Raw genomic sequence first — 12,340 nt, 5'->3', positions numbered from 1 at the left:
ATGTGTGTTTCACAGACAAGGTTCTGAGACCTGCTGATGCATCGTTGCCTCTTCCAGGCAGTAGTTCTGTCCTGGGGGTTCCAGACCCGCAGGGACCCCGGGGGGCAGCTACAGACCTGGTGCTGCGGAGGGTTCGCCACCAGCAGCTCACGGCCGAAGGAGAAAAACGCAGCTCGCGACCAGGAACCAAAGTTATCAAATCGGCTTCTGCTACTGCTCTGTCTGTCATCATTCCTGCAGGTGAGGACACATATGGTGCTGTGTTATAGAAATGTGTTCGAAAACAAACCAAGTCCATTTTAGTTGATATACAGTTAATAATTGTAAAACCTACCGTCTCTGTTCTCAGTGGAGCAGCATGGTGCCTCGCCTCTGGCGAGCCCCATGTCTCCTCGCTCCCTGTCGTCCAACCCCTCGTCCCGTGACTCTTCTCCCAGCCGAGACTACTCCCCCATGGTCAACATCCTGCATTCCCCGATCACCATCCACCGCTCCGGGAAGAAGTATGGGTTCACTCTCCGAGCCATCCGAGTCTATATGGGAGACAGTGACGTTTATAGCGTTCATCACATGGTCTGGGTGGGTACTACTAAAATTTGACTGTGTGTTGTTTAGTCGGACTAAGTGCAGACTTGTTTAATTAAAAATGTGTTGGCCAAATATTGCACCTTGTGGAACCCCTTGCATGTAGCATGTGAGTCACCAGCCTCCATTTTAATCACAGCATGTGGAGGATGGAGGTCCTGCGCAGGAGGCTGGACTTAGTGCCGGGGATCTCATCACTCATGTAAACGGGGAGGCAGTCCACGGTCTGGTCCACACAGAAGTGGTGGAGCTCATCCTGAAGGTGAGAGAGGTTTAGGATTTCTATAGATGATTAAAAATGCTCATCAAATAATATGATTCATATACGTTAAAATATATTGTCTACAGAGTGGGAACAAGGTGACAGTCACAACTACTCCCTTTGAGAACACGTCTATAAAGGTGGGTCCCGCCCGTAAGACCAGCTATAAATCCAAGATGGCACGACGCAGCAAGAGGACCGGAGCCAAGGAGGGACAAGAGTAGGTTTCTGCAAAATAGATGCTTAACATTACCCCTGAACACATATTTAATTTTATGTCTTTATGTCTTTATTTTCCACATCATGTCTTTTTTTTGGCTTTTTAGCAAGAAACGCAGCTCCCTGTTCAGGAAAATCACCAAGCAGTCCAACCTGCTCCACACCAGCCGCAGTCTCTCCTCCTTAAATCGCTCCCTGTCGTCTGGGGACAGTCTCCCAGGCTCCCCCACCCACAGCCTCTCTGCCCGCTCGCCCACTCAGAGTTACCGCTCCATGCTTGAGACACCTTACCTGGGTTAGTATGGACGACCACGTCTCTTCTTACATGGTTTGACTTTCTCATGTGCATTAAAGCAAATATATTTTAAAAGCAAAAAGACGAATGTAAGCTTAGTAAACATTTTATTTAGGGACGTTTTCAGGTGTGTGATTAACAAGGGGGTGAGTGTTTTAAATGTGTCCCCTTGTCTCCTCAGGAACCTCCTCCCCGAGCAGCTCCCCAGCATCCAGCACCCCCAACTCTCCGGCCACCTCCCACCACATGAGGCCCAGCTCCCTGCACGGCCTGTCTCCCAAACTGCACCGCCAGTACCGCTCTGCTCGCTGTAAATCTGCCGGCAACATCCCTCTGTCGCCGCTGGCTCACACTCCGTCCCCGACCACGTCCTCTCCTCCGCCTCTTACCGGTCACACTGTCGGCAGCTCCAACACCACACAGATGTTTCCCGTCAAGCTGCACTCCTCACCTCCTGTAGCTCGCCCTCGTCCCAAAAGTGCCGAGCCCCCCAGATCCCCCCTGCTGCAGCGGGTGCAGTCGGCAGAGAAGCTAGGAGCACCGATTCTGCCTTCCTCCTCTTCATCGTCATCATCGCCTTCTCCCCTCACAGGTGGGGTGTCGTTACGAAAGCATAGCCTGGAGGTGACACATGGGGACTACAGGAGAGAGTCCTTCCACTGTGAGCACAGCCTGCAGAGTCTGCTGGAAATGGAGGGAGAGAACGGACCTGCTCCCCCATCTCCTTCATCATCTTCCTCCCCATCTCCACCAATGGGAGGGGAGACTGGAGGCCTGAAGCATGTGAGGAGACTGGGAAGGCAGGAGTCACCACTCAGCCGTGACACACTACTCACAGCTAAAGAGAAAGATCCACAAACCACAGCATCTGAGACCATGGGACTTCAACCAGAGAGCATGGCTTCTAAATCTGATTCCAAGACCAGTGTTGTTGACACTGGTAAGACATCGCCCACTGCTGAGGCTCTAAAGAGAAGTGTAAGTGCAGCTGCAGTGGAGAGCAAACCTAGTCCGGCACTGGTCACATACACTACACAGACCAAGACCAGCCCAGGGGACAAACCTCCAACTGCAAGCACTTCTGGTTCAGAGGCAACAGCTTCCAAGACTAAACTCGGCGAGAAACTCTCAACAGCAGGGACTTCGAAGGGCCCAGAGCAGCCAGACAATAAGCAGCAGGGCGGACAGACAGACGGTGGAGCTGCAGCTAAAGCTCAGGAGAAGACTGAGGAGAAAGGCAAAGGCTCTGCAGGTGCAGACAGAGGTAGCGTGCAGAAAGCATCAACCACAGAGCAGCGCAAACCGGGAGAGAAAGCAATCATCAGTGGAGCTGAGACGACCAAGGTGAGAGGACCTGCACCCCCAGTTCCAACCCAGACAGTCGACCATGGCCCAGCTGCCACCAGGTCCAAAGCAGAGAAAGTGTCAAGCAGCTGTGGTGGGGCTAGGGAGGAGAGGGCACGCCTGGAGGTCCTGGAGGAGAATCCCATGTCACCCTCCTCTAATGCAGCCTCACCCTGCTCAAGCAAGTCTCGCCCTATGTCTCCAGGAGACAAGGCCAGCTTCGTCACCCAGCTCACCAGCGTGGCCAAAACCGTGCTCGGGCCTATGAAAGGGGGAACCCAGGAGGGGGCCAAGCTAAAAGACACCTCCAAGACAACTGAGGAGAAGCGCGGACAAGCTTCAGGAAAAGCTGAGGCCTCATCTGGGGCCGGACGTCGGGGGGGTCCAGCTACAATCTCAGCAACCGCTGCAACAGCTGATAAAGGAGCCATTCGGAGCTCGAAGCATCATTCATGACACAAGAGCTTCAGACGGAGTCAGACTCTCCCATGTAATGCCTTTAACCGTAGCATCACACTGACATATCATTAATAACCATGACTATGGATGAAGGGAGACAAATGCCTGAAGAATCAAACGGATCACTTGGCACACAAACCAGAAAAGAACAAAGATGCATCAGCTTCTGTTGGAACATGGTATCAATGTGTAGGCCCGTACGTACTGTATGTTCATCACATGTTGTATATACTTAAAAAACAAGTCTTACTGCATGTCTGATGTTGCACATGGAAAAAGAAAGAATATTTAAAAAGCAGATAAAAAACATAAAGCAAACCTAAAGGTAGAGAACACTGTGAACAACCTTCAGACGGACACAGCAGGCAAACTACAGGTGAACAGGCAGGGTTCCCACTTTGGATCAGCTGCAGCGCCATCATCGGTTCAGATGAGACGCTGTGTTTCCCTAATGCTCAGTTACTGAACAGGATCGGGCTCAGTAAAGACGGTTCTTGGGATCGGAGGGTGAATCGGCTGGTTTGTTTAGATGAATTGCACAGGGACACTATGCAATGTCCTAATGATGCCACTTTTTTTGGTGTCCCTCTTATAAAGTTTACATTGTGCTCTGGGTGAGGACAGGAGGCAGAGGGAAGGGTTGCAATAACCCAAGTGTTTAGTTTGAAGTGCAGAAATGTACAATGATGCTGTATATTTTAGACCAATACCTGAATACATTAGTGTGTTTGGGGTCAGGTGAAGAGACAACATGTAAAGCAGTGGTTCCCAACCTTTTCCGCTTCTGACTCCTTAAACTGAAGCAAAGTTTTAATAGCTTTCTGTCTGAGTCTGACAGCTACAACCTTTATTTGTCTTATTTGTGTTGCACTAAACCTAACAAGTGTTTTAACTGCTGGAACTAATGGACCTGGAAAACCATGTAGGCCTGATGTGATCACAGTTATTTTTTGTTTTGGAAATTATATTACTAAACTCGATCTGGCTTGTTTTCTCTGTCCAAACTTTCAAGTCAGACGTTCCATTGGAAATCTGTTGATTTCACTTTTGTATGTCTTTCTTTTATACTGAGCTGATTTTTATTTATTACAATAATTCAACTTAGTGCAGAACTTTGATTGGGAATCTGCTTTTTTAAAGCCATTAGTTTCCTACGTAGAAGCTTCATTTCTTTTTGTAAAGCCGTGTGTTTCTTTTATACAGTTTTTTTTGTTAACCTATTACAAAAATACAGAGGTTTTTCTATGGAGCTGATTTTTGTTGTTTATCAAAATGCTTAAAATAGTTGGGAACCATAATGAAAGTAGCACTTACAGAAGAGTAGGTCACTCTTTTCTATTTATGCAGACATACCAGTTATTGTGTATTGTTATGTATGAAGAATAATGTGATTTTTTTTTTTTTTTAATTATTATTATTGTTTTGTTTACTCTTAAATGTAAAATAATATGCAATCCATCAGGCCCAGTTCTATAAACTGAGTGTCTGTGTCAGTGGTAGACTAAACCTGAGGCCAGGAGTAGATTTGTTGACAGCGTCTTTGTGCTGAGGTCTTGTTTGTTCTTGTGTGAACTGATTTCAGACTGCTACCCTGAGGACGACTGCAGGGAAATATTAGATGTAGTGAGACGTCTGTTCTTGTCAGCCTGTGGATCTTTCCATTTCATGCATTATAAATCTGATGCATAATTGTTAGTTTCAGATTAGTTCTACAGTCTGAGTCTATTTTTTCCATTGAGATGTAGTTGTTCAAAGAGACATTAGCTCAATGTTTGGACATTCAGCTCTGCTGTTCTTGTGTGTAATGTGATAAAATTGCACTTATTTTTGTGTCAAATATTTTTATTGATTTGTCTTAAATATTTATTATTTTGTATTTGTTCTATTTATTACGTTTTAATTTATTCTGATGTTTTATATGTGTTCAGTTAATCACTTTGTGTTACTACTGAAATAAGTTATTTCTTACTTTTACCTGTAGACAGAGAAATCTACCAAATCTGTGTGGCTGCTCCATCCTGTGTAGTTCTGATGCCATTATTCCATAAACCTGAAGTCCTAATCTTGCTGTCATGTACATGTCCACTTTTTTTTTTGTTACATCAACTGTCTGAGGGTTGTTGTCCATCTCATTGACACATATTTACTAATCACTGTTGTGAAAAACTAATGCAAAAAAAGTCTATAGTACAGAAATGTAATTAAAAAGTGGAGAAACCTCCTGTTGTCAGATGTTTTTTCTATGTAAAAATACTTTTTATTGAACAAGCAAGATGTAAAACAGAGACAGAAATAATACACCACAATGAACAAAATATTACATACACATGTTGGCTAAGGGCATATGTTTTTAGCTGTTAGTTATTTAGCCTAGTCTTGTTTGTTTAAATGGAGTGGACTAAATACCAGAACCATCTGTCAGTGTAACAAACTGATCATCCAGCTGAATGAACAGCTGTGAAACAACCGGGTCCGACACAGGGGTTCCTAGAAAAACTTAGCAAGCTAATAACCCCAACTGTTAATGCACACAAAGAAGAATATTTCGAATTAATAAAACATCATTAAAATGGTCTTGATGTTAAAAAATAAAACATTCCAGCAGATCCAGTCTCTGTGTGACTTTAGTAACAACATATCATCTGTGTGCTGGTATTTGTTGCTCGGTTTTGAAATTTCTTTAATTAAATTATTGCTACTGCTTCAACTCAACCCCGTTGCAAGATGGCGGCAGACGGTCCTCCGAAAGAAGCATCCGGGACTCGCTGTCATTGGTCTGCGTTGGCACGTGACCAGTATAAACAGGAAGTAAGCAGAAAATCGTTTCCCAGCTCGTCTTCGTGGATGGAGTCAAAGTTTTTGACGGAAAACAGAAAAGCTTCAGGCCGGGTTTAGTTTACGGGTTTATTTAGCTACAGGAGACACGATGACGAGGAGTGAAGGTAAAACATGAACTTCATTATATTCGGAGTTGGTTCAGTTTGTTGTGGTCGGTAACGACAGTTAGTGGAGGCTCAAAAACTGGTTTCACTCAGAAATATTCATTTGTCATAGCAGATATTTATGGTTGTAAAATGTATGAGGGTGTGAGTTGGTTTGTTCACGTCACACCTGCCTGTTGCCTGTGATTGAACATAAATACTTCAGTTAAAATTTAAGCTACTTTTATTTTACTGCAGTATTTCTATTTTATGACATTTTATACTTCTACTCCACTACAACCCAACAGGCAGATGTTGTACTTTTACTGCACTCCATGTGTCTGACAGCTGCAGTTACTTTTCCAATGAGTTTTTCATGCAGTGAAAACTTCAAACATGTGAGATCCTGTAGAACATGATGTTCTGCTGTGATTTATAAAGTACTTCAGACTGGTCCAATCTTACACAACTACTGCAGTAAAGTTCAACATGCACATTAATGCAGCAGGAATATTCATCCAGAAACATCAGATATTGCAGCAAAACACTGACAGGGTTTCTGCAGAACAGCGTTCTAAGAATCATTATGGTTCTCAGTTCCTGCTGTGTGGACACAGAAAAAGGGGAAGTTCCTTCAGAGTTTGAAAAGGTTTCTCTGGTCTGAAAGCGCTTGTGGAGTACTTCTACTTCTACATTTTGCTAATAATACTTAGACACCTTTACTTTAAATAGGATTCAGCTGCCACAGTGTGAAAATGCTCCACTACATATACAAGTCGTATATGTAGTGGAGTATTTTCACACTGTGGTTCTGCTACTGTTACTGCAGTAAATATTCAGCTTGTACTTGTTCCACCTCTGCTTGCTGCTGCCTTCTGGTTGAAGGAAAAGGATCCAAACACATCTCCTGCGTCTTATCCCAAATTCCTTGAGTCACATGGTGCAGTCACATGGGTCCCTCTCTTACCATCATGTGAATTATTGCTATGGTTCACATTAACCCAGCAGGTCCAGGACTGAAGTTGTTTTGTTCCAAGACTAAATCATCTGATTAACTGTACTTGGCTGTGACAGTCATGGCTGCTTGTGTCACGTGTGTAATGAGAGTCAGTCTGTGTGGTTTGTGTTCCCAATGTGTCTGTTCAGGCTGACATGGAGCTAGACAGCATTTCTCCTCGCTCAGTCTTGGTCACCTCCAGCTGTTATGAATCCCAGCGCCCCCTCGGCTCACTCTGAGGGCCCGTCGTCTGCAGATGATCTCATGGACGACTGGCTTTTCCTCTCCTCTGAATCTGCGGAACCTCAGGTCCTAGAAGTGAGCAGGGATGAGCAAGAGGCAGAGGACAGAGGCAGACTCAAATCCAAGTTGGTGTCTGCATGGAACAGTGTCAAATATGGTGAGCACATTCACACGTCGGAAAGGAATCAGATCTAGGACCACATATGCAGGTGGACCAGATCTGGTTTGGTCTGTTCACATTGTGGGAACAGGAGGGAAAGAGCTAAAAGTTCAGCTGTGACTTTGATGTAGTGTAACTGTGTCTTTTGTTTTTAATGTATCAGGCTGGCCCTTGAAGCAGAAATCCAAATTCAGTAAAACCTCTCCTGTGACCATGCTTGGAAAGTCCTATGAGCTCAAGTATCAAGGTGAGACCTGGAAAGTTCAACCCTCTCACTTTGTAAAAGTGTCTAATTCATGTGATCCTAAAATAATAATTCAACATGTGGAACTGTGTCAGGGGACAGGGAGTTTTTCCGCCGCTCCTTTACATCCATGCTGTGGCTAACATACAGACGGGGTTTCGCTCCTCTGGCCGGCTGCTCTCTGACCACCGACAGCGGCTGGGGTTGTGTTCTTCGTACGGGGCAGATGCTGCTGGCGCAGGGCCTCCTGCTGCACCTCATGCCTCCAGGTGACAACAGAAACCAGCACACGTCAAAGCTTCACACGTGTGCCAACTGTTAGGACAGATCATTGAAAAACAGTCTCATTATAATGCACCACCTTAAGCTATGGCCTCAAAATTAAATCAGTTTTGACCAAAGGGAAGTGAATTTATATAAAGTTTTTAATAAAGTTTTCTCTCTTATAACGATGGGGGAAGGATTGTTGCTTTTCACTGATGTAAAAGACAGAGAAAGCTGTCAGACCATCTCATAAACCTGTTTTTACCTCATGTTGATATGATTTCAAGATTGGACCTGGTCTGTGAGTCACCACGCAGTCAAAGATGACATGGACCTCAAGAGTCGCCCTGCAGGCCGTGGGCAGAGTTTCCAGGAAGGGCCTCATAACAGGAGTCGCAAACTGAGCCTGGGCTCCCTGCTGGACAGACCCATGGAGGCTACACACAGGAGGGTGGTGTCGTGGTTCGCAGACCGGCCCGAGGCCCCCTTTGGGATTCACCACCTGGTGGAGTTGGGAAAGAGCTCAGGGAAGAAGGCCGGGGACTGGTATGGTCCTTCGATTGTGGCGCATATCCTCAGGTGAGACCTGCAGTGATGACGCTCCAGTCCAGGAGTCCTGACCAGCTCTGACCAGGATGTAACGGTCAACGTCGTTTTGTTTCAGGAAGGCTGTGGCAGCATCAGCAGACCTTCCCACCCTGGTGGTTTATGTTGCACAAGACTGTACCGGTGAGTGATTCCTGTCAGTGTGTTCTCTGTTAGGTTTTCCTAGCAAGTAACATATAATGTGTGTGTTTGCTCGTGTCCAACAAAGCAGTTCTTTGTTACTGCTTCTGAATAATGTCAGGGATTGAAACAGACACGAGGATTAACTAAAGCATGTGGACACGTCTTCTTTGTCCCCCTCTGCTCAGTCTACTTAGAGGATGTGAAGAGGTTGTGTGAGCGGCCTTCCACTCACTCCTGGACGTCTGTTATCATCCTGGTTCCTGTGCGACTTGGAGGACAAGACCTGAATCCTGCCTACATCACATGTGTCAAAGTACCTGCACAATAATTTAATGTATTCACTCTGTGCATTGTGGGTAGATGGAATAGTTTGTTAAAAACATTTAAAGGAGAACCAGTGATTTTTTTTTTTTCTTTTTTTTTTCTTACTGAGTCCAATGAATGTGTGTGAATCCAGAACCTGGTTCAGCTTATGGGTCTGTGCTGTAGGCCTCAAAAGCTAAACCAGGTTCTGGTTCCCACACATAACACTGCGTACACCACATTCACTGAGGTCTCTCTGTGAACACTGTGGTTTCTCTGTGGTGTGAGAACAGAGAAGTCTGACCTGAAGCAGATCTAATCGTTTCTTCCACAGAAACTCTTGATGTTAAAATGCTGCATTGGAATCATCGGGGGCAAACCAAAGCACTCTTTGTTCTTCGTCGGCTTCCAGGGTACGTGTGGTACAGAGTGCGTCATAGTTGGCGGTTGCTGTGCTCAGGTGTCCGGTGTCCATTCACTCTGTTCTGTGTGGCTGTGTGACAGGTGACCACCTGCTGTACCTGGATCCTCACTACTGCCAGCTCACCGTGGACGTAAAGAAGGAGAACTTTCCCCTGGAGGTATGAGGAAATGAATTTCTCTTCTTCATTTGACTGTTAGTTGTGTTTCCTGCTGTGACAGCTGCGCTCACTCATGTAACCAAAACGAAGTTATTTCAGCTGTTGACTCATTGCTTCTGTTTCAAAATTCTCCTACGTTCCATAATTCATCTTCCTATTACATACCAGTTTTCGGCCATTTATATATTTTACTTACCATTCAACTGTTACTGTTACCTCTTTTGTTCAGATTCCAACATTTTTAACATATTATTTTCAACTGCAACATCTTGTGTTCAGGTGTGTGGTTTTGTTTTACCAAATCATGATTTAAAATTAGCTGAGATAATCCAGTCTTTCCATGGGAATAACTGTGTGGGAATTATTCCAGTGTAGGATATTTTTCTTTTCTGTCACGCTCATCAGATCAGTTCTCTTCTCTCCACAGTCGTTTCACTGTAATTATCCCAGGAAAATGTCTTTCTCTCGCATGGACCCCAGCTGCACAATAGGGTTTTATGCCAAGAGCCAAAAAGACTTTAAATCACTGTGCACGGTTGTGAATGAGGTACACATGCTTTTTTATTTTTATTTTGTGTGTGATCATGTATTACAGTTATTACAGTAATACTTACCTGGTCTTGATTTGTCTTATTGCAAATAGAAGCTAATGTCTTTTAACATCTCCCACAGGCTCTGTCCACGTCTGCAGACACCTACCCCATGTTCATATTTGCAGAGGGACAGAGTCACGAGCAGGTGGGAGGCACCAGACCCACAGGCGTCACCTACATCCAGAGGAAGAACGAGCGGAAAAGGGTCGACACCAGCAGCAGCCTGGATGAGTTTGTTCTGTTGTGAACACAAGAAGATGAAATCAACCTGCCATGAACTCCTGAAGTGTTTCTACAATGATGGGCTGTGATTTCTCTAATAACACTACTGTATTTTTATTGCTGTTTGTGATCCTTCTTTTTTAATTTATTGTTTCAAGGAAGAATGTTTAATATTGAAGTGAAAGACAAAAATGACCAGAGATGTTTCTGCTGTTTGCCATTTCAATCAATTTTCTTATTTTCTTATTTGTAAAATAGCAGGTCATGTCCTGATATTTAATCTGTTGTATTAAATCCAGTAGAAATAATGGTTTCACCCAGACAAACGTCAGGCAGATGTTATTGTCAGATGTGGATGATGAAGAAAGTCTTTTCTGGAAAACCACATTTGCTTTAAACATATTATTCTCTTTTAATTAAAGATCTGTTTATAGTAGGAAAGGAGCTGATTGGTTAATTCAGTGCTGGGTTTGATGGTTTAGTGCTGGCTGTAATCTGGGTTAGCACCCATGTTCCCTACGTAAAATTACAACGGCACCGTACTGATGGGGGGTGGGTTCATGTGGAAACAGGTGAACAGGTCTGGATCCTTCCTGAAGTCACTCTGTGTCCACGTCGTCAGTAATTATGTACGTTATTAAAAAATAATTCAGCTTCATGTTAATGTAAATAAATATGAGCGGTTCATGGCCATGTTCAAAGAATATCCTGCACTGAGCTTCATCAAAAGAAACACAGAGGTGCACATCTGCACAGATGTTTCAGCGCTGCCTTTGTCATGTGCAACAGGCCCTCAGGGTCATGCTGAGTCCTTTAACCTTTAACCTTTAACCTTAATCCTTTAACCCGTCACCAGCAGCAGGAATCTGCAAAAGGCTCCTGACGACATTCGGTCCCAGAGTTTTAATCAGCAAATACAAAACCACATAGACTTAAATATGAGTTTCACACTTTAATGATAGAGCTGACGTTAACTACCTTATGTACATCTGATTTGAAGTACTTTATATACCGCTGGGTAGCTGACGTTGACTACCTTATGTACCTCTGATTTGAAGTACTTTATATACCGCTGGGTAGCTGACGTTGACTACCTTATGTACTTCTAATTTGAAGTACTTTATATACCGCTGGGTAGCTGACGTTGACTACCTTATGTACTTCTAATTTGAAGTACTTTATATACCGCTGGGTAGCTCACGTTAACTACCTTATATACTTCTAATTTGAAGTACTTTATATACCGCTGGGTAGCTGACGTTAACTACCTTATATACTTCTAATTTGAAGTACTTTATATACTGCTGGGTAGCTGACGTTAACTACCTTATGTACCTCTGATTTGAAGTACTTTATATACTGCTGGGTAGCTGACGTTAACTACCTTATGTACCTCTGATTTGAAGTACTTTATATACCGCTGGGTAGCTGACGTTGACTACCTTATATACTTCTAATTTGAAGTACTTTCCATACTGCTGGGTATCTTGGTATTTTCCCCCCAGGGATCAATAAAGTTTGATGATCAGTCTGTATTTTGTTGGATCCATCTGATCCTGAAAAGGAACTAAAGTTATCAGATAAATGTAGAGCAGGAAAAAGTCCAAGGTTTGACTCTGACATGTAGTGAAGTCCAAGGATGAAGTAGTACAACATGGAAATATGTAAGTAAAGTACTAATATTTCAGAATTGTACGTATGCAAATTATTTTAATAAAGTACTTTTTAGAATATGGCCTATGATTAAAGTGAAGTATAAGTACAAATACCTAAATACAGTATGCAGTACTTCAGTAAATGTACTGCTTATCTGCAGCCTTGAATAATTACAATAATGAGGTAAACGGCGGTGAAGCTCGGTCCGACCCGTCCACCCATCCCCCACCCCGGCGGCTCCTGCATTCCTCCGTTAACCCGCA

The 12,340-nt window shown here is 44.0% G+C and overlaps 2 protein-coding genes across 7 annotated transcripts in view; both read left to right on the top strand.

Annotated features, from left to right (window-relative positions):
• The window catches only part of LOC113140944 (microtubule-associated serine/threonine-protein kinase 1), a 30,662-nt gene extending 25,280 nt beyond the window's left edge, over nucleotides 1-5,382 (top strand). For 3 of the 6 annotated variants that reach the window (XM_026325076.1, XM_026325080.2, XM_026325081.1), the window contains 6 exons: nucleotides 16-240; nucleotides 350-579; nucleotides 725-847; nucleotides 934-1,067; nucleotides 1,174-1,361; nucleotides 1,543-5,382. In XM_026325076.1, the coding sequence (XP_026180861.1) occupies nucleotides 16-240; nucleotides 350-579; nucleotides 725-847; nucleotides 934-1,067; nucleotides 1,174-1,361; nucleotides 1,543-3,161 (2,519 nt within the window). In that variant the 3' untranslated portion in view covers nucleotides 3,162-5,382. The remainder of the gene's footprint in view (nucleotides 1-15; nucleotides 241-349; nucleotides 580-724; nucleotides 848-933; nucleotides 1,068-1,173; nucleotides 1,362-1,542) is intronic. The other 3 variants (XM_026325079.1, XM_026325077.1, XM_026325078.1) reach the window with 2 other exon arrangements.
• A 576-nt stretch (nucleotides 5,383-5,958) lies between these two features.
• Nucleotides 5,959-10,857, top strand: LOC113140255 (cysteine protease ATG4D-like). The gene is made up of 11 exons (XM_026324050.1): nucleotides 5,959-6,106; nucleotides 7,232-7,482; nucleotides 7,649-7,732; nucleotides 7,825-7,998; nucleotides 8,281-8,572; nucleotides 8,658-8,722; nucleotides 8,908-9,035; nucleotides 9,360-9,438; nucleotides 9,530-9,606; nucleotides 10,034-10,153; nucleotides 10,279-10,857. The coding sequence occupies exons 2-11, from the start codon at nucleotides 7,290-7,292 to the stop codon at nucleotides 10,444-10,446; spliced, it is 1,380 nt and encodes a 459-aa protein (XP_026179835.1). The 5' UTR covers nucleotides 5,959-6,106; nucleotides 7,232-7,289; the 3' UTR covers nucleotides 10,447-10,857.
• Nucleotides 10,858-12,340: the final 1,483 nt, after the last annotated feature.

This window comes from Mastacembelus armatus, chromosome 8 (assembly GCF_900324485.2).
Source record: "Mastacembelus armatus chromosome 8, fMasArm1.2, whole genome shotgun sequence".
Taxonomy (NCBI): Eukaryota; Metazoa; Chordata; class Actinopteri; order Synbranchiformes; family Mastacembelidae; genus Mastacembelus; species Mastacembelus armatus.
This window is presented reverse-complemented; position numbering and strand designations above follow the sequence as displayed.

Coding starts and splice junctions, on each gene's coding strand:
- LOC113140255 (XM_026324050.1), top strand. CDS start 7,290: ATGAATCCCAGCGCCCCCTCGGCTCACTCTGAGGGCCCGTCGTCTGCA. Junction 7,483..7,648: donor ATGGAACAGTGTCAAATATG/GTGAGCACATTC, acceptor TTAATGTATCAG/GCTGGCCCTTGAAGCAGAAA. Junction 7,733..7,824: donor CTATGAGCTCAAGTATCAAG/GTGAGACCTGGA, acceptor GAACTGTGTCAG/GGGACAGGGAGTTTTTCCGC.